The sequence below is a fragment of the Mytilus galloprovincialis genome, chromosome 5, assembly GCF_965363235.1.
Source record: "Mytilus galloprovincialis chromosome 5, xbMytGall1.hap1.1, whole genome shotgun sequence".
Taxonomy (NCBI): domain Eukaryota; kingdom Metazoa; phylum Mollusca; class Bivalvia; order Mytilida; family Mytilidae; genus Mytilus; species Mytilus galloprovincialis.
In genome coordinates this window covers 12,853,247-12,879,115 of record NC_134842.1, presented here as the reverse complement: position 1 = coordinate 12,879,115, position 25,869 = coordinate 12,853,247, and the positions used below count along the sequence as shown (strand labels likewise).

The window sequence follows — 25,869 nt, the reverse complement described above, 5'->3', positions numbered from 1 at the left end:
CCAAACATCAATGGTCTATTGTCAGTAACTAGGGCACATGTCTAAAAATGTATACAATTGAACAATAAAAAAATCCAAACTCATACCTAAAACTAACAGAAATCATAAAAGAATTAGTTGAATCAGACAACAAAAGTGTGAAGTGATCTTTTTCAAGCCACTCATATAAATCATCATACCTGAGCATGCTCTCGATGATCTTCTTTTAATTTTCTCTGTTTTTCCTGTAGTTCAATTGTTCTGAAACAAAATGTAAAATTTACAACTGTACATAAACCCGATGAAATTGTTAAGTGCTTCTGAATTTGATTTTTTTACTTTTCTTTTTTCCTGAATTTGAATTTTAAATATACTCCTTTATTTGACATCCAGGATAAAAATATGTGTGTTTTAATTCTCATCTGTAAACAAAAGTCTGTTGATCAGGATTCTTTTTATCTAGTTTTCAGACAGAGTACAAAGTCTTGTGATAGATCTAATGCATTTATATGTATTCTATAGATATGTCATATTAAGTACAGGTCTTCCTAAGAATCAAGCAAATGGTGATATAGTTAAATTTTAATATTTAGAAAGAAATGTGGTTTTCATATCTATTTAAGTGTAAAATTATGATTTATCATTAAAAAAAAATCTGCAAATAAATCGTTGCCATGGTAACGGTGTTTAAACCATAAATCCAAAAATTGCCGTTTTTCATTGAAAAATCTTGTTTTTCATCACTTTTTAAACATAAAAAAATCAATTTATATCTCAAATATTAATCTGATTTAGGATATAATATCATTTAACAACTTAAAAGAATGAAATTCAAGTGAATAGATGATATCTAAAGATTTGCCTTTATATCTCTTTGGTGATTTTAATATCTGTTGATTTTCAAAAAGCCATTTGGCTATATTTTCATGAAATTCACCGAACTTCAAAGTCTTAAAAAAAAATTGATGGAGCCAGTACATCTACAAACCTTTGAATTTTATACAGTTCATATATTGGTTTGTAATAAAAAATAACGAAAACCGTGTGACTTTTATCATGAAATAATTTATTTTGTGCATAAAAAATCAATATTTCAGAAAAAATATCAAAATTACAATTCCTCTGAAGAGATTAACTGTGATTGTTTTCATTACACTATACATCATAAACAATCAAATATGAAAATAGTAGTGATCAGACAATGCTAAGAAGGTTATTATATATCATGTTTCCCACTTTTAATAACATTTAAGGATGCTGCTGATAAATTTTTGGTTGGAAATTTTGGAAACCCTTTGGTTATATCGATCACTAAACCAGAATTTTTTTTACATTAATTTCAAAATTTCTCAGTTAAATTTATATATCTTAATAAAGCATTTACCAAATAACACAACTCTAGTTAGATTTTCAACCTCTATGGAAAGACTGAAATTATCAATACAATGGCAATGAAAATCCAGATAAATCTAATTTCCCGCCAAATTTTAATGTCTTTACTTAGAAATGAGCACACTAATAATATACTTATATATGTTTGTGTTGAAGTAAATTATTTTTAATTTCTTATAAGACAATTCCTTAAATGGTCCCAAATTTATGAATTTATATCTATTTCTATACATTGTAATTACTAGCTTTACTGGGGAAAAAGTTGTCTTCAGAATGCTTTCTTGTGTAGAAATGCAACTTTTCCACTATTCAATTGTTTCATTTGGACAAAAAAAACCTACTTATGCAATAAGTCACAGAAAGCTAATTCAATATACATAATTTTTGTAACAAATCATCAAATTTTGCAAAATCTGTTCTATGGCTTCAAAGAAGTTGCTCTGTCAAACTGCATGTGGAATATCTTTTTTTACTTTTAAAGAGCTATATATCTTCAAAGAATTTCATGGGATCAAAATTTTCTGATAATATGCACAGCTGTGTCCTAAATAACTACTAAGTTTCATGAAATTCTCCCGAGTTGTTTCAGGAGTTGAGCAGAGTTTCAGGATTTGATCTGACAAATTGTTTCAGTTGAAGATTTATGGAATTTTCAAAAAGCTTAAACCCGAACAAAATTCAGGGATTTGAAATATCTTTTTTGTGTTCTTATTACTGTCAAAGTTTCATGAAATTCTGTTACATAGTTTCAGAGGGGATTTATTTTTATTTTATCTTTATTGAGAACCATGCATAATTGGGATGGACAAAAGACAACTATAAAATCTTCTCCCAAACTTCATTCAAAAGGGATAATGACCGATTTTTAAACCCTTTTCATGTTTTTGTTCAGTATAACCCCCCCCCATAACAAAAGTCCATACAACCTATATAAAAATACATTAAAATAAGAAATGTGTCAATGTGTTTGAAGAATGTTTTGGCGAACTTCATTTTCCTCAATGGATGACAACACAGCAGCCAAGTCTTCATCATTCAAATTGTCCTGTTCTCTTCTTGAAAGCTGATTCTGCCTGGATAATAAAGCCAGTCTAGAAAAGTATGAGGCCACCTGTGATGTAAGGAGGTATTCTTCTGGTTGAAACATTTTTCTTCCTTCCTCATCCCGACTATTTCTAATCAACAAGGCTGCTTCAGATGGACTAATTTTTTTCCCTGTAGTTTGTCCAATGGTGAAAAGATGTAAAAGATAATCTTTCACAGCTTTTGAGTGCCTAATAACTTTTTTCCCTTTTCTAAGAGCCCATCCACAATCTACTTGGTGTTCCTTTATCTCATTTAATGATTCTTGGACTTTTTCTAAATTTCTCAGTCTGATATCAACATCTTTACAAACATCTGCCCATTTTAATTTGATGTCATCATACGTTGATTTTCTTTCCAATTTGTAAACATGACGACCAAACTCTATATGATTTTGTAGTTTGGAGAAGAATTGGTATTGTTTGGTGCAGCCGATTTCAGAGCAATTAAAAACTGAAGAACTTGAGTTAGATAAATTTTCTAAATCCTCAGTTCTTGTGGCTTCCTGTTCTAATTCTACGTTGTCTTCTGATTGGACTGGGTTGGCTCTTTTCTTTGGTAAGGTAACACTGCCTGTTTGTATAATATCATTAAAATCATGTGTGATTATCAAAGCTGTTTCTTCTTGATCACAAGACATTTTTTTAACCTGAAAAGAAAGAGACATTTCAATGCAATTTTTTCTGAGAATTCCGCAATATGTAGTATAAATACAATTAATTGAAAATAAATAGAATATTGGGAGTTAAAAAGGTCAAGTCAAAAATTATCTTGAGTATATAGGAAAAGTTGTGATACATTAGAGAATTTCTGCCTGAAACTGAATTCTTTTTGTAAGTGACATCATAATGAAGCTGACATATATATGTCACAATGTTTTTCTTAATATTCTAGTGAGAATCTTTACGAAAAACAAAAGGTAATGCTCTGTGGAGCACAGCTGTAATACTGAACCATGAACAAGTATAGACACTATATCATAGTTTGAAATACTAATAGATCCTGGTAAATTTGACACAGCACAAGTTTTTGACATACCAATAACCAGTATATATAACTTAAAAATTAAATTCATTTTTTATGTATTACAGTTTTTGATATATATATAATAAGCTGAAAATCAGAAAAATACAAATAAAGACAGAATGTGTTAATGCAATCAAGATGTCCCTGCTCCCCTATAGCATTCCATCTAATGTACTCCATCTTGACCAACATTTAAACAAAATGTGTGCTGTTACCAATTCAGACATTTACATATTTTAATAGGATGACAATTATATCTGTTTATGATGGGTATATAAATCCAACAATTTGAAAGTCCTTAATTTTCATAATGAAAAAAATAATTCAAAACAAGATTATGCAATAAAATATTTCTGGTAGGGAAAATTTTTCAGGGTACACAAGAAATTTATTTCAGACCTCAAAAATTTCAAATAGACATGTTTCTATGGTTATTATAAACAAATTTTATCCCCCACAGGTGTAATTGAAGTTGTGTTTATAAAATCAATATAAAGGGGCTTGATGACTTCTATATAACTGCCTAAAATGGTAAGACAATAATGTAATGAAAGATATAATACCTCTGACATAGGAATAGAATTTCCATTGCCAATACCATAGGCTTTCCAAATTATAACTTTCTCTGCCATGAACCCCAAGTTCGTTATATTTTGGACCCCTTTCCATTTATGGCTAAAAATCTGCTGTTTTTCTGTATTTATTTCAGCAACTGCTACTCTGCACCCTACTACCCCTTTTCCACTTAAAATCGCATCTCTCATATCTACAGGGTTTTGTATGTTTCCACCTGATGCGACATACATCCTCATCTTTCGTCGCATGTGCGCGATTTTGCTGTCACAATACGATTTCCCAGACTGTGCCTCACTATAATCATATCTTTGGATGAAAATATCTGAAAATAATGACAAGATCAAATATATTGCACTATAAAAAGTCTATAATTTAGTTTAAGGAGTGTGGTACAAGAAATTGTTTGGGCTGATTATTTTGTATATCACTGAAATTGTTATCACCTTGTGTGTCTGTGATGTAGCGTTTATGTATACTTTGAACTAGAAATTGTATGATCCCGGAGTCCCAATAAAGGTCATATCCCCCTCTTTACACAAATGAATGTGAGGAATGGAATACCAGGAGTCTATAAGAAAAATCTGGGCAGCTCAAGGTCATCATGTAGATGCAGGATAATTTCACTGTTAATAAATCATTAATATGAAACTAGATGATAAAATGTATATCCAACTTACATTAAATGTCATGCCTGTAATTCATATAAAACCGTTTCAATAAAATTATCCCCAGTCAATCAAGCATATTTGATGTTGGCCCTGAAACTACAGTAGACCGGTTCCATGATCATACTATGTATTCATAAATGATTAACTGCACAAACCTGTCCGTTCACTGATCCCATGAATAGCCTGCCATAGTAGTCCGGTGTGGTAACATCCAGCGTTATCCGATCTTAAAAATACTTCAGTGATAATTGGCATTCTGACCCTGACATTCACCAAAACATTTTCTAAAACTGATGCCACAGCAAACCAGTCTTGTTTCACTAAATTGAACAGGTGGGCAAAAGTCTCATGCTGAAAAAGAAACAACATTAAATTAACCTATAGGTCAGTAGAATACTATTAAAATGAGAAAGGCAAAGTGAACTTATTTTACCTTGATGTTGACCTACAATCCCTGATGCATCCATACACTAGGTTATGGGATCCTATCATGTAAAGTTACTGAGATACAAACATAAATTTTAATATAAGTCAATTAAGTGGCAAATGTAGGTCACATTGATCAATGTTGCATGGAGACTGACCTTTTATTCCTGATGCATCTGTATATATCCCATGTATAGTTGCTGGGATATGAACATTTGACTAAATTTACAAAAAGATTAATTGTTGATGGACAACATGAAAACTTAAGAGCCCCTGGATACACAATTTGGGGCATGAATGTTGCCAAATTAAAAACTGTTGTCAGCACATTAACTTTCTTTGCTTTAGTTTACATTCAATACCGTTATAATAATAAAGTCCAGCAAGGATAAACTACCTTTAGTTTCCCATTGGTGTCCTTGAAAATGCACACTGAAATATGCCAACTGAATCCTTTCTGTCCATAGAAGTCTGACTGTTTTTCTCTGTGTAGTGATGGTAAAAATTTCATGGCCCAATCCATCACTATTAACATCTGGTTTGGATTCAAATTTTCCAGGAGATTCATTCTGCCTGCAAGTAATAATTAAAACTGAAATGAGTGTTCTGGATTAAAAATCACATATCTAAAAAATATTCTATTGGTCTTTTCAGCACATTTATATATAACAAGAAGAAACAACTAAATTAAACAAAGTAAAAATGTAACTATGAGTTTTGTAAGTTCCAAGTCTTTCTTTGGTTCTTTTAAACATAAATATGGAATATACAGTATATTCATAAACATTCAGTTTATAATGACTGATTTGATCTTGTTATAATAACTTTTTATAATTATGCCCCTTTCAATTCATAAAAAATGAAATTAGCATTGATATCTACATAATATGTACCTTCATCTTGGTTAATTGTTCTTAAAACATGGCTTTTCCAATCAGTCACCTTACTTTCAGCTATCTCCATTTCTTTCAGCAGATCACATTTCTGTTCTTGATCATACACTGAAAAAGAACATAAATTTCATAAAGTTGTGAACAGCAGTATGACAAAAATTTTGTAAGTTTTATGCAGAAATACAAAGTCAACAAAATTAATATTGATAACAGATATCGATGAATAGGTGTCCCATGATATGGCATAATATCTATACCATGTATGTTCATTTTTGCACTTAAAAAAAAAATCTTTACAATGAATTGTTTTACTTACAAGTCAAAAAAAGAACTGGCTAGTTTTTTTCAATTTTGGTACATACCGTTAGTGTTAGAAATCTTCTCCTTCAGTAATTTAATAAGATCAGGGAACAGCTCACATCTGTCACACTTGATATTGTGTGTGTGTTGGCATGGATTTTGTAAGAGTGCATCACTAGGGTCACTAAGTGCCAAGTTAATACAGTGGTCTGCACACTCATCATTTTGTTTTATATGCAATTTATAATCTGTTTTCATGTAAAGTTTAGAGCATTTGATTTGCAGCAAAATTTCGTCAGTTTCATCTTTAGTCAACACAGATTTACTGGCAATATTCTTTACTAGCTCTGTTAGATCATCACAAGCTGAAGAACCATCTGCAGCAGTATTATCTAAACCTCGAAGGTTTGTTTTTGTGGCTGCTGAACAGGAAGAAAGAATTTTGTAGAGTGTAGAAGAACTCAATGGAACAAATTCATTCTCTTTACAGTAAGAAATGTACATGTTTACCAAATTTGAGCTGCATGTTGATCGTACCACTTCTGGAATCATTATTTTATCCCCATTTTCTAACTTGAGTTCACGGGTTCCAAATGATGACAGTTGAATGAACTGTGGGTCAAAGAAAAAACTTAAGGCATGTTCCAGCTTTTCAGGTTCCATTCTTGAACGATGGAATTTTTCTGCCTTTTCGTTCATGGTACTACCTGGTCCATGTAAAGAAGCATATTGCCTAGCCTGGTCAATCTTGTATACTGTTAATCCAGGTATCATATTTTGAAGTTCTCTTTTGGTATATTTTTCAGCAATCATTGATAATAGTTGGTATTTTACTGTATTATTATTTGTATCATTGAACAAAGTGAGTATGAGTTTTGTAAGTTCTGAGTCTTGCTCTGGTTCATTCAAATTCTTAATACCCTCTGAGAAAATCAATTTCTTTAAATCTGAAGATTGACCTGGTGCAATTGATTCTAACAACACATCAATAGATTCTGTTGCTTTCCTCTTGATATATCGTAGTGTACTCTCCTTAACATCATCTAAAGGTTTTGACAGCTGAAATTTTAGTGGACTAATAGATCCTCTTCCAATAGTACTCAGGGCTTGATTAATTTCGCTAAGCGGTGTCTGGATATTGTCACTCCAGTTGGAAGTCTGTGAGTTGGTTGCTTGGGTACACTCTGATGTACATTCTAGAATGTCCTAAAAAATAAAGTATTATTACATGTATAGCTTGCAAAGTATCTTTTAAGAATACAAAACAGGGAGCAATTATAGATAAACTTTTATTTATACATTTCCACAGACTGGAGACAACTCATAACTGCAATGTCTCCCGAGAGTGAGCTCCAGGCTTAGCAAGAAGTTGTTCTAGAACGAACTCAATTTTTTTTTGTTCTGCATTTTTAAATGAAATCAAAGAGGTTTGCCTGTTGAAAGGAAATAAAACAAGAAGTAATTGTAACAGGATGCTGTTATGAAGTCTCCCAAACAAAGCTCCCATAATTCGCTATTCCCATTCCTTTGATTTGCTTTATTGTCCTATACAAGAATATATATGGTTTAGGGATGGGAATCTTGACCATTTATTGAGGGGGTGGGGTGACCCCCATGGACTTAACCTATATTTCATTTGATTTGTTTTGTTGTCCCATTCAAGAAAAAATAAATTATAGGGATCTTGACCATTTACAATTTATCAAACATGAGGGTTGGGTGTGACCCCCCAGGTACTTCCCTTTCATTTCATTTAATTTGTTTTATTGTCCCATACACAAATATATATGGTTTAGGGGTGGGGATCTCGACTGTTTACAATTTATCAAACATGAGGGTTGGGGGTGACCCCCCAGGTACTTCCCTTTTATTTCATTTAATTTGTTTTATTGTCCCATACACGAATATATATGTTTTAGGGGTGGGGTTCTCAACCGTTTTCAATTTCTCAAACAAGAGGGGTCGAGGGTGACCCCCAGTTACCTCCCTTTTATTTCATTTAAATTGTTTTATTGTCCCATACACAAATATATATGGTTTAGGGGTGGGGATCTCGACTGTTTACAAATTTTTACAAACAAGAGGGGTGGGGGTGACCCTCAGGTACTTCCCTTCTTTTTTATTTAAATTGTTTTATTGTCCCATACATGAATATATATGGTTTATGGGTGGGGATCTCGACTGTTAACAATTTTTCAAACAAGAGCCCCCCCCCCCCCCCCCCCCCCCAAAGGTACTTCCCTTTTATTTCATTATTTCATTTAAATTGTTTTATTGTCCCATACACGAATATATATGGTTTAGGGGTGGGGATCTCTACCGTTTACAAGATAATACATAGTATATTCTAAAATTGAAGGGGGTGGGGACCTGTCCTGTGATCGTTTCTGAAGACTAGGTGTGTCTATCACTTACAGTTTTCATGTTATAGTCATTTGAAAATTAAAAAAAATCAAATCCCATAGGGTTCTATAGTAAACCCCTCCCTTCTTTATCCCCCCCCCCCCCAAATACCTCTTTATAATAGTCTAACATTTTATGAAATACTAAGTAAATCTGACAAGCGGGTTTGGAGAACTGCTGGGGACAACTTTATTTTTAAAGTGGCGGAAGAAGAAGAAGAGGAAGAAGAAGAATATTAAAAAAAAAAACTGAGCAAAAACAATAAGTATCCAAACTTTGTTTGGCAGACTTATTTAATGGTGTACATTCAGTAATTCTTTAATATAGAAGAAATCAGTTATTCATAATCTCAGTAAATCTAGGTCATAGTTGTTTTTTAATTTTGATACATGTATGCTTATTAAATATGAATAAAAAAAACAATGGCTAACGCCTTGACTGTGATTAACTTTAACCTACATGTTAGTTTTCTCGTTTGAACTGTTTTACATTGTCTTTTCATGGCCTTTTATAGCTGACTGTGGTGTATGGGTTTTGCTCATTGTTAAAGGCAATATGGTGTTAAAGGCAGTATGGTTACCTATAGATGTTAATTTCTGTGTCATTTTGGTCTTTTGTAAAGAGTAGTTTCATTTGCAATCCTACCACAGTCCCAAGATTATTCCTCTATGACTTGTACATGTTGTAGTTGCTGAGATATGGACCTTAACCAAAGTCATTTATGTGGGCAATATACCTGTAGGTCGATGTGACCTGTTTATGTTACAGATGGACGTAATTACTATTCATGCTAATTGACAATTTGTTTAGATCAGTCAGAGTTCACATTATCTATTAACCAAATTTATAATTTTCTTGAAAAAAAGTTTCACTCACATCCAACTCATTGTGGTATGATACATTTGTTCTCTGTCTCAAATTGTAAAAATTGTCGGAACTGTCACTGGTAAAGTTAAAACTATGTTCTTCAGCTGCCTCTTCTTTCTATAAATATACATTAAGCATAGAATCATTGTAACAAATTTCAATTGTTTTAAATTTGCCTTAGAAAGAAAATGGCATATACAATGATATACACAGGTTAAAATTTTCATTAAGGACCAATTTGAAATGAGTTTTAAAAAAATATTGTATTGTACAGAATTTCAATACAGTATCACATAAATATACATGTACATGGTCCGAGTACACAGTTATTTGCAATTCTTTAGGACCATAAAAGAAAACTAAAAAATCCAACCAATTCAATAATATTTTTACAGTGTGTTTTACTACTTTTGGGACAAAACATATCAAAATTATGGAAAACTTCATTGGCTCTAACTCAAAATATGGATAATTTTGTGTGAGAGGGTCTTGACATCTTTTGACAAGCTTCCGAAGTGCTAACTTTTAACCTTTTCTGCTGGACAAAATCACTACTTTACTTTAAAATTTCCTTTTTTTTTCATAGTATCAATTCCCCTACTTGCTATTTGGGGCATAAAACAAAGACATACATTTGGAAGGGGTATAAAAAAAAATGGCAAGTAACACCCTGTCCACACTTAGGAATATATTAGTGAACAACAAAAATCAAAGGACAATAACTGTGTATTCAGACCTAATAGGATAGAAAAAGCTGTCAAATCTTAATAAAATTTGTTATGACCAAAGCCTTAATAAATTATGAGACTGCTTATAAAGTTTCATGGCATTAGGATGTATATTAAAGACAATATCATAAATTCTATTTTCAAATAGAAAAATTTCAACTATCAACATTTGAGGCTTAAAAAATTAAAATATTGCATAAAAATACTTTTTAAATGCCTAAATATATAACATATCATGTATTCAAAGCAATAGAATACTCATTTGATTTATCAGACTTATCACAATTATTCAAAGGTCATATTCATATGAGTCGGTGCCAAAAAATGAAGGTTTTCCAATGAAAGAGTACATGTACTTTAACATGAAGATGTAATATTTTTCAGCAATTTAAACTTTGTATAAATTTTAATTCTTATATGTGTATTGAATGTACTTTCAATGGAAAAAAAAATACAAATAGTATACCATATAAGTATAAAAGGGTCTTAAGCCAAGAAAGAGTTAAATAATTTAGGGTCAATTTAGGCCGTAGCTCATATTTATAATTTAAACATGCTTACTAAAGTTAAAGGACATGAAGGAAATAAAAAAATGTGTCTTTTTTTATAAGTTTTATACTCAGGTTACATGTCAGAATGATGATACAATAAATTTGAGCACAAAAAGACTTTGAGGTTAGTATTTTGGTTACCTCACTATCATTACTATCTGTGATACTGTTTAAACCTGTCTGGTATACAGTAATGTCTGGTACAATCTCCTTGAAAACATCTATACATTTTCTGCATATTCCTGAAAAGCAAATTTAAATTGTGAATAGCATTGACATGTACATGAATCTAAATTAATAGGCAATAAAAAGTTATTAAATAATGTTCACCCAATAAAAAAAAAATGATGCGCTTCTTATTCCATGTGTATATATGTATAGAATTATTGCAAAACTGCTATACTTTTAGTGCGCTTGTTGTTATGTTGTATGAGCTTTTTAAAGTGCAAAACATTAAAAGTGTATCATTGTGTATGTGTGTGAATAACTCCATGCTAAAACTCTTTGTTTTCATGTTCAACAATATAATAATGGTATATTATCGGTACAGCGTATATACATGTACATGTACGTACTAACCAAGCAGGCATGGTTGATTTACACCTGACACAGTAACGAAAATATTTCTTTTGTTTTAGTACATAATATTAACCTCAGGAACACATCATACAAATATTTCCTTACTTTGCCATTCATTCCATTATAAAAAAAATTGAAGACGTGAGTTATATTATTACATGTATAAGGAGTGTGTATACATACAATTAAACGAATACTATCCAACTTTTTATTCTTGTTGGAGATTTTTGTGTATGTCTGTTTTAAAATCACATCAGAATTGGTGTTTATTGTTTTCTGTATGTACACAACGTTCATGTAAAATGTACTTATAAACAAATTTCACTTGACTTGAGAACAACATTTTAGTAATATAACAAGGAAATTTTCATCATGCTAAATGTACCTTGTAAGTCTGTTTTGAGAAAATATGAAACGATAAATTTAACATCATACCCCAATTTATGGGGATGGGCATGTGCCAATTTTGAGTTGTCATTTGTACCTCAACCAAACTCCTAACATTAATTTAGGTAGGAAACATCCACATGTATAGATTCACACATGAGATGGCAGACAATATGTCCATGGTAGAAGGGGGAGATTCAGACATGTCAGAAGAAAAGATAAAATGATAATAAAACTCCCTTTTTCAAAATTCCCAATCAAGTCCGGCATATATACATGTATATCTCCTTTTTATTGCATAAAACGCTCTAGAGGATCTTAAGGATTCTTGAATAACATTTTTTAAACAAGTTTGATGAACAAAACATTCATAAATCATCAGACTGACTTTTTCAAAAAAAATGCCATGAAAAATTGCAAATCAAGGATTAGACTTCAGGTTTGGTCATCAAATAAAAATAAATAAAATACATTTATATATATTGCATTATGATACAATTAACAGGTTTCTTTTCAATTGTTATGCAAATAACTAAGCTTACAAGAATACTGTTATTCTCCAACAATACAAAAGTTATATTTAGAATTATAATTTCAGTATATCAATAATAGTAACCGAATTAAATAAATTTTGGTTAACTTTGTTTGTATTCTGTGTAGATAGTTTTCATTAAAGTAGGGCGAGTTGGCAGACATGAAAATTATATACTAATCTAGACATTACCGTTTTCCATTAAGTGGGGCGAGTTGGCAGAAGTAATATTAAACATGATTTATCCCATTTCACATGTGGGGCGATTATTTAAAAACTGGGGTGATTTGGTAAATCAGTTTAGGGCATGTTTATTTAAAGTGGGGCGAGTTGGTGAAAAAGTGGGGCGATTTGCCAGTGGGGCGATTTGTCCTGCTTCCATAAAATACATGTATCTGATAAAATGTAAACATACGGTATTAATCTGTTAATTGTAAACCTGACAGTTTTATTTTGTGGGACCCTCAACCCCCAAATTTATGTCCACCTGGATGTCTCATGTTTGAACTAGCACTTTACCAAATTTCATACCTGATCCTGCATGCACAAGCTGTGTCTGTGTACACCATATTCCATAACTCATAGGACTTGTTACTGTTCGAACTGGTTTTCCCTTCCCAACATGACCTGGGAACTGGCAAGTTGTTCTGGGCCTCCAATAGATCCCCAAATCATACCTATGTTTCGGACATATGCTTAGATTCGTATAATCAAATACACCTGCCCTTCTTGAAATCAGCTGACCCTCTGTTTGGGTGTCACATTTTGTCTGATTTTGGCCAGTTGGTAGTCTCAGGGAATGCAAATGACCTGATATATCCCGATTACAATCAAATAGTTTTACAAGGGACAACTCATTTTGGTAATGAGAGGAAGTTCCACACTGAGTTTTTACAAATATCCCGATATTACAACGGGGAAACATATCTTCTGCTGTCAGCTTGTTGATTTTCTAAATTGCCGCCATGATTGCTAATGTAAACAAATAATCTCTAACCAAACACCATTTACCTGCTACATATTTGTTGTCAGGTCCAATACTTTAAAAAATTCTTTGGATTTATCATAAAATACATTATCATGACTGATTTGTCTAGAAAATAGTTCTGAAAATCAGTTTAGATAAGAAATTGGTGTTTGATTTTCGTTTTTGATAAAGGGAGGTAACTGTAGGAAGTTTGTTTGGAGGGAAATTCAAATTTCAAAACGGTCATTTACAAAAAAGAACTTTTAGACATTATCACACGGTTTTCTCTTCATAAATTATGAAAATGATCAATTTTAGATGTATTAAACTAAAATATGAATTATATGGTTGTCCATCAACTGCAATATTTAAGTTCAAGTTTCACTGTACAATCCTATGGGAAAATGGCTCAAATACCATGAAGAAATCTCATGTAAAAAGTAGTTGTTGTGCATTTTTATTGCAGTACAATTTTAAATATATTATTTTTTATATTTCTTCTTCAAAAAAATGTATGCATATAATAAAATTACAGAACATCTTGTATCATAATTTTTTAAATTTGCATGGTCCTTAGCAAGAACTGTACTTAAGTGTGCAGCTTTTAACATTATTTCCTATAAACTTCTTCTCAAACATGTCAAAGCACATAAAATAAATCATACATTTTGGCATGTTTAGGTCCCTTTTTTCAATTTTGTACCAAAATATTGCAATCTTTATACTAAGATATGACAAATTTTCAACTGAAGAAAAAAATGCAAAAAAGTAGATTTTTTGTTTTTTTTTTTGTTTTTGGGACACTTGTTTTTTTCTGCTTTCAAATAGGCCGCTACTGATTATAACAGCAAAATTTTATTTTACACTTACATATTGGTCCTGCTTCTAGAGCATAACAAAAATTAAAATATTTTAAATTCAGAAATGTCTGTGTGCATTGGTGAACAATGGACAGTGATACTAGATTATTTATTTATTTTACAAAATGCTGCTTCAAAACTATATAATTGAACTTTAAAATGCTTAAATTAATAGGACAATATTCATATACAGAATATGTAATAGCTTCTATTCCTAACTTAAAGATACATGTATTATTAGCATACTGTTGCATGAATTGTAATTCTGTTTCCTGTTGTTGTTCTTCAGCTTTGTTCTGTTGGTTTCTCTGTAATACTGACAACTTATTCTCAGCCTCATTCTGAAGTTTCTTGGTATGTTCTGTAAACCTTTGCTGTTTGTTGTATACCTTAATCTAATGAAATAAAGTTATGTTCATGATGTTTGAAAAGTTCAAATTAAAAAATAAAGATGAATGCTAGCTGGTTACTAATGTAGTTAGACATAAAAGCCATCTTGACTCATTCCATTCATTGTTTAAACATTTAACTCACGAGGAACTGTCAAGATGAATTACAACAACACAAGTACACTCCGTTTATAAATAAACTAAAATATTGCACTTTTTCCATTCATCTCATAACTTTTATTTTTATTTCACCTGTGACTGCAGCAATTTCTCATACAATATTGTAATTTGTAGCTCATTATATGGTATTGGTTTTGCTCTTTGTTGAAGGCCCCAACCTAATGTTGCTTACATCCTTGTCATTTGGTCACTGGGGGAAAGTTTGTCAAATTACCAGTCATTGGCCAACATACCACATCTTCTTATGTTTGACACTTTTTTTTGGCAATTACTAATTTAGATATAGTCCTAGACTGAGAATATATTTTTTTTACACATCAGTTACTTTGTCAAACAGAACCTGGATAGAGGTCTTTTTATAGTAGCTGAAGTAAAATTTGGAAATTTTTCAATGAAGATATTGAAATGAATTTTGTTGACTAATTGAAATCATGGTTTTCATTACCCATTAAACATACCCAAGTAAATACCAATACTGACCTTGATCTCCTTGTCAAGAGAGTTTTCATACTCCTTAACTGCTAGTATACTCTTTGTGTACTCTGGTGAAACTGGAATTATGTTCTTTTTATGTGTAGGGGAGACAATCTCAATTGGTGATGTAGGGGAGATAATCTCCACTATCCTTGGTGATGAAGAGTCTGTTCTGATGGTTGATTGGACAACATTGTCATATGATGATTCACTGGCACTACTAAACAATTATTACATATTAATAATGAGAATATCCAATTTCATAACAGAAGTTGAGAACAAATTTACAAGCATAATTTGTATATTTTATAGTCAATAATGCTTTGAAAACTTCAAAACGTTATAGATTAAATACAAAATTATCAAAAATCCACAGAAAATCTTTTTTTGATGAGTCCTTTTTAGACAAAATTCTTGTCTGGTGTAAATATAAATTTCAATCCTGGTATCAATGATGAGTTTATTTCTCAATCCATAAATTGTGTTTCTAAGTGTATTCACTATTACATACATTAAAATTCATGACATTAGGTATTGTGTATATTATATACTAACACACTTTATAACTGCAGTAAAATTGTAACACATATTTACCTGTCTGGAATGCTACCTTTACGATGTTTGTGCAAGACATGGTCTGTAAGTCTGTTATTGGGTGAGTTATCAAACCTCTTGGAAATACTTGGAGGAGGAGAACAATGCTCAAAGAACTCCTGAAATATAACAACAAAATCAATACACTAAATATACATTTGAATATGACAAACTGACTGTTACTGACATTTATTTTCTATTTGAGTGTTCATTTATATAAAACAAATCAAAACAGATTTTGAAAAAGGGGGAGGGCTTGGAAAAGGTCCTGCCCCCCTCCCCTTACCTGTTTACTCACAAAAATGAACAAAAAGACAGAATATATTATTGTTATTTGCTTAAATTGGGACATAGACATACTTTCATAGCTTTTGTGCAGGTAATTATTGTTCTGCGTTTACTTTTCTACATTGGCTAGAGGTATAGGGGGAGGGTTGAGATCTCATAAACATGTTTAAACCCGCCGCATTTTTGTCCCAAGTCAGGAGCCACTGGCCTTTGTTAGTCTTGTAATATTTTAATTTAAGTTTCTTGTGTACTTAAAAATATTTTGGTTTGCCCAAACTCTACCCAAAGGTTGAGACAGTGGGTAGGTAGGTAGACATTTTCTTTTTTTTTTTCAAAAAAAGAAATTGAAGTATCAGATGTTATTAGTCTTCATGCCTATTTGATTAAAAAACAACTACATTAAAATTCATGACATTAGGTATTGTGTATATTATATACTAACACTTTATATCTGCAGTGAAATTTTAACACAAAGAAATTGAAGTATCAGATGTTATTAATCTTCATGCCTATTTGATTAAAAAAAAACTTCTTCAAATCAGGACAATAAAAGAATTTGACTAGGCAGTTTTTTTCTGGGTAGGTAGCGTTTGGGCAAACAAACCTATTATTTATTATGGCCGTTTGGAGTTTAGTATGACGTTCATTATCACTGAGCTAGTATATATTTCTTTAGGGGCCAGCTGAAGGATGCCTCCGGGTGAGGGAATTTCTCGCTACATAGAAGACCTGTTGGTGACCTTCTGCTGTTGTTTTTTCTATGGTCAGGTTGTTGTCTCTTTGACACATTCCCTATTTCCATTCTCAATTTTAATTAATTGTTATAATTACTAAAAATCACAAAAGTTCCTTCCGAATTTTTTCATCAAACATGTCAAAATTTAACAAATCAGATGTTGTACATGTTGTAATTAAACAGTTATTGTTGTTTCACACCAGGTTATTTGAAGCATACATGGTATGTGGAACAAGTAGTTCCTTGGGGAATAACAATTAAAATATCAATAGACCTAGTAAATCTTAATTAAAACACATAGACACATTGACACATTTAGGCATCAACACATAGACACTTAAAAGGGGGTCTCATTGGGGGGGGGGGTTCTGATCCCAGATCCTGCTTACTGTTTTGTCAGATTCCCGTATTTCTCTTACACTATGTACGTAAGCAATACTCATTTTTTTGTAATTTCCCATGTCCTGATAGATTTCATATCCGGTTTTCATGGCATAATAATTTTGACTTACACGCCTCACGCTTACAAAAAAATCGGCAATCACGCATCACGCGAATCCAGGTCTATTCACGCCCATTCACGTTCGCACCCACTCATGTTCGCCCCCTTTCACACCCTACATATTCGCACCCAAAGTCCATTCGCACCCTACATGTACATGTTTGCGCCCAATATTTAATTGGTTTTGTGTTTAATAACTATCGCTTTGTAATCAAGTTTTGGCAAGTGTATTCTTATATTTGTTGTCATTGTCTCAAAATAAAGTGAGACAGCATTTTTTTTTGTGTTGTTAAAAAAAATTAAAATAATCCTTTCTAAATAAAGTGGGATTCTGTCAACGTTTTATTTTGTGTTGAATAACTCTTAATCATGTTTTGGTTAGTGTATTGCTATAACTTTGTTTCATTGACTTGTTTCAAAATAAAGTGAGATTCTGACTACATTTTTTTTTGTGTGTTGAATAAACTTTATCATGTTTTGGTTATACATTGTACATGTTATAATAGTGTATTGCTATATTTTATTGTTTCAGATCAAAGGGACCAAGCCGTTAAAAACAATTATCTTTAGTGTTTTTCATTTAAAATCTTGAATGTTTTACTTACATTAAATTAAAGCAATTTATAACAACAATCATGATTTTCCAATTATTCAACTGGAATTTGAATTAAAATTGGGCGCAAACGTGTAGAGTGCGAATGGACCTTGGGTGCGAACGTGCGAGGTGCGAACGTTTAGGGTGCGAAAGTGTATTGGGCACTAACGAACTTGATACCGCATCACGCTTAGACCGCCATGCACCTTATCGCTAATCCCAGGTGACCCGGTCGCTTTAAACGCATACAACAATCACTTTTCCATTGTGGAGTCAGATATTATGTTTTGTGACGTCAAAAATTTATGGGAACCTGTGTGATATCTAGTAATGGCGGACAAATAGCGATAAGGTGTATGAGACCCACTTAAAACACACAGACACACGCAAATGTAGACACATTGAAACATATATCTGTATCTGTATGTATACGTTGAAGACACCAATTCTGGCTTTTACTCAACGGGAAAGAGAGACACCTATTGGCAGTGTTGGAGAGCAGCCTTGAAGCTCTCAACTGTATCTGCAAATACAATACGGTCTTCCAGTTGGTTCCAGTGTAGAATACTCTTGACGAAGAAAGAGTTCTTATATGGATCGGTGTTGCTAGGAATAGTTTCTAGTGCCTTAGAATTGTTCTTCACTGAATTTGTCACTATATTGGCACTTACAAAATTGTCAAATGTTTTGGGTTTGATTTTTCTCTTAGGTTTACTTTTAACAAGAAAATCGTCAGGATTAATAGCTGGGACCAACCCCTCAACCACTTTGTACAGAAATACCAGCCGTTGACTTGTTCTTCTCGTTTGTAGATTGTCTAGTTCTAACTTGGCTAGCATTTTGGTGACTGACCCCTCTTCTCTAGACCTATAGTCGCCTGTAATGAATCTAGCTGCTCTGCGTTGTATTCTTTCTAATAGATTTATATCATGTTGTGTATATGGGTCCCATGTTATGGCACCATATTCCATAGTTGATCGTATTAATGATATAAATGCGGTCTTTTTGCAATCTTTTGGGCAGAAGTGTAGATTTCTCCTCAGAAAGCCGAGTGTCGAAATGGCTTTCTTGGCTACATTTGAGATGTGCGTGGTCCATTTTAGGTCTTCTGATATTTGTAAGCCTAGATATGGGTTGTGTTGGACTTGTTGTAGTACATGTCCGTCTAGGCTGTACATCTTCTGGCTTTTGTTCTTGATGCTAAGTATATAGCACTTCTTTGCATTGAAGCGCATGCCCCAGTTTTTGGCCCATACTTCTAGGAGGGAGGGCAAGGGGGGTCCCAATAACAGCATAACAGCAAATTGATTTGGCTTATAACAGATAACAAGGAATTAAAATGGACAAAAACAGATAACAGTAAATGAAATATTAAAATAAGTCAGGTCCTGGACTGATTGAAAGATTATGTCTCCATCATATGAAAATCAAGCACAATCCCTTCCGTTGCTGAATTTTTTCATTAATTGTAACTCATAACAAAACGGAAACAGGTGAGCAATAAGTGGTGCACAGTTATTTCCCATTGGAATTCTGATAGCTTGACAATATACGTAAACTCCATAGCAGACAAAAACAAGAGGCTGTCACAACGACAGCAAACCGGATTTATTAACATTTATTTGTTTCCTGGCAATATCACAAGAACCATTATACGTATACTGATGAATGGTGAAAGTGAAAATCGTCAATATCAAATTTGACCTCCATCTTGTCATCATCAGTATCAACATATTAAAATTTGAAAAGCTTAGATTGAATGGTCCATGAGTAAATGCAACAACGTGAATGGAAACGCCATTTTACGATCTTTCAAGAACCATAACTCCTGAATGGTAAAAGTCAAAATCGTCATTATTGAACTTGACCTCTATTTTGTCATCAGTAACAACATATTAAAATTTCAAAAGCTTTGGTTGAATGGTTCATGAGAAAATGCACGGACACGACGGGAAACACCATTTTTCAATCTTTCAAGAACCATAACTCCTGAACGGTAAAAGTCAAAATCGTCATTATTGAACTTGACCTCCATTCTGTCATTAGTAACAACATATTAAAATTTGAATATAACCTGAAAGAGTTTGAATATATATATTTGTATTCTGAATTTTTTTTAAATGCACGTTCAATGCTTGAGGTGTGGGATTTTTTTTTTCTTAATAAGAATACGAGGCACAGTGGTACATGTATATAGGGTAGAAAAATCAATAGCACAAATTATAAACATGCAATTTATCAAGTACTTCAAAATAATTTTGACATTTCAATTATTCCACTATTTTCAAATGCCTCATTTGAACATCTTAATATCCGGTTTTTGAGTGTACCAAGTGTACTAGTAAGTAGAATACATAGTTTAGTAGTGGAACAATGGCTTAAAGACGAAATATATCTTTGTTTGTAATGAGTTATGTGCAGCTTCGGAACCCAGTACATGGTTTGAAATTTCATTGTACAATGTATCTGGTTCTGCTTTGAAAAGAATCACAGATCTGAGTATGTGTACTTCATTATATAAAATGTTAACTAGTAGTAAAGACCTCCATGTAGTTCTTAATTGAGATCCTCATCAGATATCCCTGGCCATATACTTTCCTTTTTGTTATATTAAGAAATGCTCGAATTTAATATGTACGTACGGGAAACAAGGAACATTATCCCCATACAAAAAAAAATTCTAAATACATAGATAAAGCAAGATGTGGTATGAGTGGCAATGAGACAAATCTCCATCTAAGTAACAATTTATAAAAGTAAACCATTGTAGGTAAAAAAAAAAAAACAGCCTTCAACGTTCAACATGGAGCCTTGGCTCACACCGAACAGCAAGCTACATGTTCATAAAAAATGGGATTTTATTACAAAGGATAATCATAAGATATACTGTAATTGTCCTGGATTTCACTGATATTAATATGTTTATGTGTTGATCTGTGATGGGTATATATTAATGAAATCCTTCGCCGAAAATACGGGACCACCATATTACTAGTGGTACATTTTTTTCTAGATCCCAATGTCCAATAATCTTCAATTTCTACCGAATATGGGCTGTCAAAAAAATTTCTAACATTCCAATTTTCAATAACAGTTAACAGCAAATATATTATCACAATAACAGATAACAAAAAACCTAATAGTCCAATAACAGCTAACAATGAATAAGACAATAACATCTAACAGCAAATACATTTTCAGAATAACAGATAACAAAGAATTAAATTGCCCCATAACAGCATAACAGTTAAACCCCTTGCCCCCCCCCCCCCCCCCCCCCCCCTTTCTAGGTTTTGGAGGTCTTATACATTGCCCTGAAGACAAATCGACATGCAGGAATAAAAGAAATAAACAAGAAGAGGAAAACGAAATTGTTAATAATTTGTGAAAGTTGTCTTATTGTTTTGGAAAAATAATGATGATGAACCTTTGAAGGAGGTCTTCTGTCATATGTTAAGCTTCCTTTAGGTGTGTTCTTCAGCGCCTTTGAAATATCCATGTTGTGGGGAGGGTCTAAAACGCGGAAGTGGAAAACGCGGAAGTGAAAAATGGGTGTATTATAACTTATATCTCTGGAACCGCTTTAGCTAAATCGATAAATAAAACTGATTCTGAAAGCTATCATAATAGGCTATAAGATAAAATTTAAAAAATATTTATTTAAATAAGCTTTTTTACCGAAAAGTTGACCGGAAGTCTTTCTTAGTGTGACTCTGGCAACACATTTTTGAACATTAAAACTTAAATTGACGAAAAAGCATATAACCCGGTCAAAGTCTGTAAATTGATTCTTAAAGATATTTAAATGACAAATAATATGATATAAACAAAAAAACAAAACTATTACTATAAAAGGGCAAAAAATTGACCGGAAGTCACCCTTGTACATAAATATAGAAAAGAAATTTTCAACTTTGAATTAAAATTCACAATAATATAAAAAGCCCGGTCAAATTCTGTAAATTGATTCATGAAGACATTTAAATGACAAATAATATGATATAAAGACAAAAATAAATATATTACTATAAAAGGGCAAAAAGTTGACCGGAAGTCACCCTTGTATATAAATGATGAAGTCAAATTTTCAACTTTGAACTTAAATTCACAAAAAAATAAAAATCCCGGTCAAAATCGAAAACATGATTCTTAAAGACAATTCAATATCAATTAATATGATATAAAGAAAAATATATTTACATTACTATAAATGGTAAAAATGTTGACCGGAAGTCACCCTTGTATACAAATGATGAAGTGAAATTTTCACTTTGATACTAAAATTCACAAAAATATAAAAAGCCCGGTCAAAATCCTGAAAATGATTTAGAAAGAAAATTCATTGACAAATGGTATGATATAGAAATATATAAATACATATCTCAAAATAGAAAAAAAATGTTGCCCGGAACCCTATCTTGTGTGTAAAAGAATAAGTAAAAAATTCAACTTCAAACTAACATTTACGTACAAAATACTTAAATGGAACTGAACTAATGCTAAAATTTATATAAAAAAAAGGAGATATCAAATACCTAAATAATATGTAATAAAATTAATGAGCAAAACATTAAAATAAAATAGCAAAGCCTAGACCGACAGTCTCTTTAATGCTTTTGAATCTATTCCTAAATATTAAATTTTATAAAGATTTTTAAATCAACCTTATACACTATATCATATAAGGTAATGATTATTAATTATTCTATTTTATTTATGTTTGATTGCATTATTAAAGTATGAATTATATTAATTGATTAATAATTAGGTTTTTTTGCTCACATCATAGTATTTAAGGAATGTCAGCGTGTGGACTAATTATGTTGTCACAATTGAGCACGTGTCACATAAAATGGACTCCCGTAGTTTTAGAACATTTCAATAAACATATATCTCCGGCAATTCAAAATCACTTTGGTAAACGGTTAATTGAAAAATATCCCGGCATGTTTGATCCTTATTCTGGAATAACAAACAATCTTTCCGAAAGTATGAATACCGTTTTAAAAAGAGAAAATGTTTGGAAAGAGCTACACTGGCTTTGGGTTTTTATTACATACAAAATTTTGAGAATTATGAAATTTTACGTGGACGTTCTGGTTTAGGAAATTATAATTTGAAAAAAAGAGTTTAGTAGAGCATTTATTTCACCATCAGATGCTATATTTCCAAAAAGAATTGTAAGTCCTGATGAAGTAAATTGAATATTTAAAAAACGACAGTCTAATTCTTTCCAATCTGACACTGATCCTTTAGGCAATTTAAATTCACAGGAAATCATAAAACAAACAAACTCTGGTGAGAACACTAGTACTAATCAGGTCAAATTAGAAAATAATGAGGTAATAGTTAATCAACAACCTGTCATAGAATACCCGACTGATAGCAGTCAACAAAGTTTGGCACGGTTTATTGTTGATAATCATTTAATTACTTTGGTTCCACAACAAGGTGCGTTTATTGTAAATGGCAGGAAAGGAAAACACTGTGTAACTCTTTTTCCAAAACGAATGGTAGCATAAAACCTAATAAAACGCCTAAAATATCAACAGAATTTTCAACTCCTAAATCTAAAAAAAACTTGAACTAAGTGTAATCGAAGAAGATGCGGGGGAAACACATATTATAGATGAGAAAAAAAAATTTGGGGGTTTGGGGGTAATGGCATGGTAAAGTCATACAGAGTACTTGTCACAGTTTTTTCTTTTTCTGCAGTCAATCTGGACTTGTCACTGTCTTTCATAAGTTTATGAAAAAGACGATCTTTTTGATCAGCTGATTTTGTAAGCCAGCATTGATACAATAATTGGTGGCGCTTATAGTATCCAAACAGCAGGTAATTGCCTTGGCTGTACAGTGCTCGTCTTAAGTCGGCAAATTCCAGCTTGACTAGTTCGTGGAGAATTTTCACAAGTTCTGGTATGCTTTTTGGTTTCCAGTTTATCGCCGTTTTGAACACATGATTTATTGATTCACAATTGTTATTTGTCCATAAATGATTTTTTTTTTCAATTCAATCGTTATTCGTACTATTACGTATATGATGTATATAGCAGTAATAGACAGTGGAAAAATAAAAATCATGATTTATAGTTTATTGGAATTTACTCAAGTTTTAGTGAAGCCATTTGTATATACACGCATCTTTGACGGAATTAAAATAAAAACAAAAAAGTTATAAATATATTTATTCATTTTGTCTTCATGTCTCTCACATAAACATTTTACCAAGCTGACCACACTCTTACTTATTAGTTGGCGCACATCAAAGATAAAACCTATGGCAAATACAACACAAAAATGTAACTTTGTCGGGAAATAAATAAAACAAAAGCAAAATTATTTGTCCTTTTAATCATTTTAAACAAGAACAACACATTTTATAATGATAATCAAGTATTAATCTTTTCGATACAATTGTTAATTACTTAAATTAAAGAATATGATTGTTTGATCAGTTGTTATATTATTTGGCACGTGTCAATCGGTTCATTGATTTTCGGTATATCAAAGAAAAATGGGCACGTGTCTAGAAAATGTTGAATATCTTTTTTATATATGATTATTTTTCTATAAAATTTGAAATTTAGTCATTAAATATCAATCTCTAACATAACATCTAAATATAACACGTATAACAGTAGTCCTTCTAGTCCTTAGTGGCATTGTATAGTCCTTAGTGCACTAAGGAGTCCTTAGCAGTGTTTAGACGTACCGGGTTTTCAATCACAAGAGTCACCAAGTGTACAAATACACCATAATGGTAATGCTCATTGGGTTTTGTCTCTTCAAACTAGAGATGGAAACATATATCTTCTAGACAGCTTATCATTAAATTTAACAACTTCATTAGAATATCAGTTAACGCAAATCTACGGTAAAGACAAGAAAAAATTAATAATAAGAATACCAAAAACAACAAAACAGCATAGATTGTGGACTTTTTGCAATTGCAAATGCTCTTGAATTTTGTCAAACTGGGTTTAAAGGAGGTACTCATATCACATACGAGCAAAAATATATGAGAGAACATTTAATTCATGGTCTTGAAAATGGTAAATTCACACATTTTCCAAAAAAATATTTCGGTAAAACTCCTAAAAATTTAAAAACTAAAACCCACATTATCTCAACAAACTGTCACTGTGGAAAACCTGATACAATAGAGGATATGGTAGGTTGTGAAGGAAAAACAGGGCGTAAAATGTGTGATGTCTGGACACATCGGTCTTGTGCTTAAAAAATATGAAAGGAAACAGCTGGTTCTGCGAAGTACATATAGATAGTTTAACTTAAATTATATAGCAATTTACAGTTTTGATAAATTTTAAATAAATTTTAAAAATGTTAACAATACCTATTCTTGAAATTAATTTGAACATTATTTTTCCTACATAAAAGAGATAATAAATAGATAAATTAAAGCCACTGAGTGTAGTGCATCAATAAATAATAAAGCAAAATAAGAAAGAAAAAAAAACAATAACTCCGCCAACGCCGGTCCCAAACCCGGGTGAAAAAGGAGGAGGGTTGTTAATGTCTAAATGGAACACATGAAATATCAGAAATTATATACTATTGAAATGTGATTAAATGAAATAAAAATAGCAAGTATTTTATATCTAGTTTTAGTCATTATTTTTTTTCCATAAAAGGGGGGTCAAGATTAAAACACAAGCTAGGCAACAGGTCAAGTTTTTGCAATTTTAGTTTGATATATTTTTATTGTTATTTATATCAAATCATTTGTTATTAAATTGTCTTTTCGAATCTTGTTCTCGATTTTGACCGGGCTTTTTATATTTTTGGGAATTTTAATTCAAAGTTGAAAATTTCACTTCAATATTTGTATACAAGGGTGACTTCCGGTCAACTTTTTGCCCTTTTATAGTAA

At 31.8% G+C, this 25,869-nt stretch overlaps 2 protein-coding genes across 3 annotated transcripts in view; both read right to left on the bottom strand.

Moving 5' to 3' along the window:
* Positions 1 to 25,869, bottom strand: part of LOC143075173 (uncharacterized) — a 117,885-nt gene that overhangs the window by 12,591 nt on the left and 79,425 nt on the right. The window contains exons 3-7 of one of the 2 annotated variants that reach the window (XM_076250511.1): positions 21,403 to 21,474; positions 15,855 to 15,973; positions 15,267 to 15,477; positions 14,464 to 14,612; positions 180 to 240 (exon numbers count right to left, since the gene is read on the bottom strand). In XM_076250511.1, the coding sequence (XP_076106626.1) occupies positions 180 to 240; positions 14,464 to 14,612; positions 15,267 to 15,477; positions 15,855 to 15,973; positions 21,403 to 21,474 (612 nt within the window). Of the gene's footprint in view, positions 1 to 179; positions 241 to 14,463; positions 14,613 to 15,266; positions 15,481 to 15,854; positions 15,974 to 21,402; positions 21,475 to 25,869 lie in introns of both variants that reach the window. The other variant, XM_076250510.1, reaches the window with a different exon arrangement.
* LOC143075171 (uncharacterized) lies at positions 1,025 to 13,361 on the bottom strand. Its single transcript, XM_076250502.1, has 9 exons — positions 12,922 to 13,361; positions 11,034 to 11,134; positions 9,623 to 9,730; positions 6,406 to 7,549; positions 6,044 to 6,151; positions 5,548 to 5,723; positions 4,880 to 5,075; positions 4,044 to 4,378; positions 1,025 to 3,103 (listed from the first exon to the last, which is right to left on the bottom strand). The coding sequence occupies exons 1-9, from the start codon at positions 13,313 to 13,315 to the stop codon at positions 2,330 to 2,332; spliced, it is 3,336 nt and encodes a 1,111-aa protein (XP_076106617.1). The 5' UTR covers positions 13,316 to 13,361; the 3' UTR covers positions 1,025 to 2,329.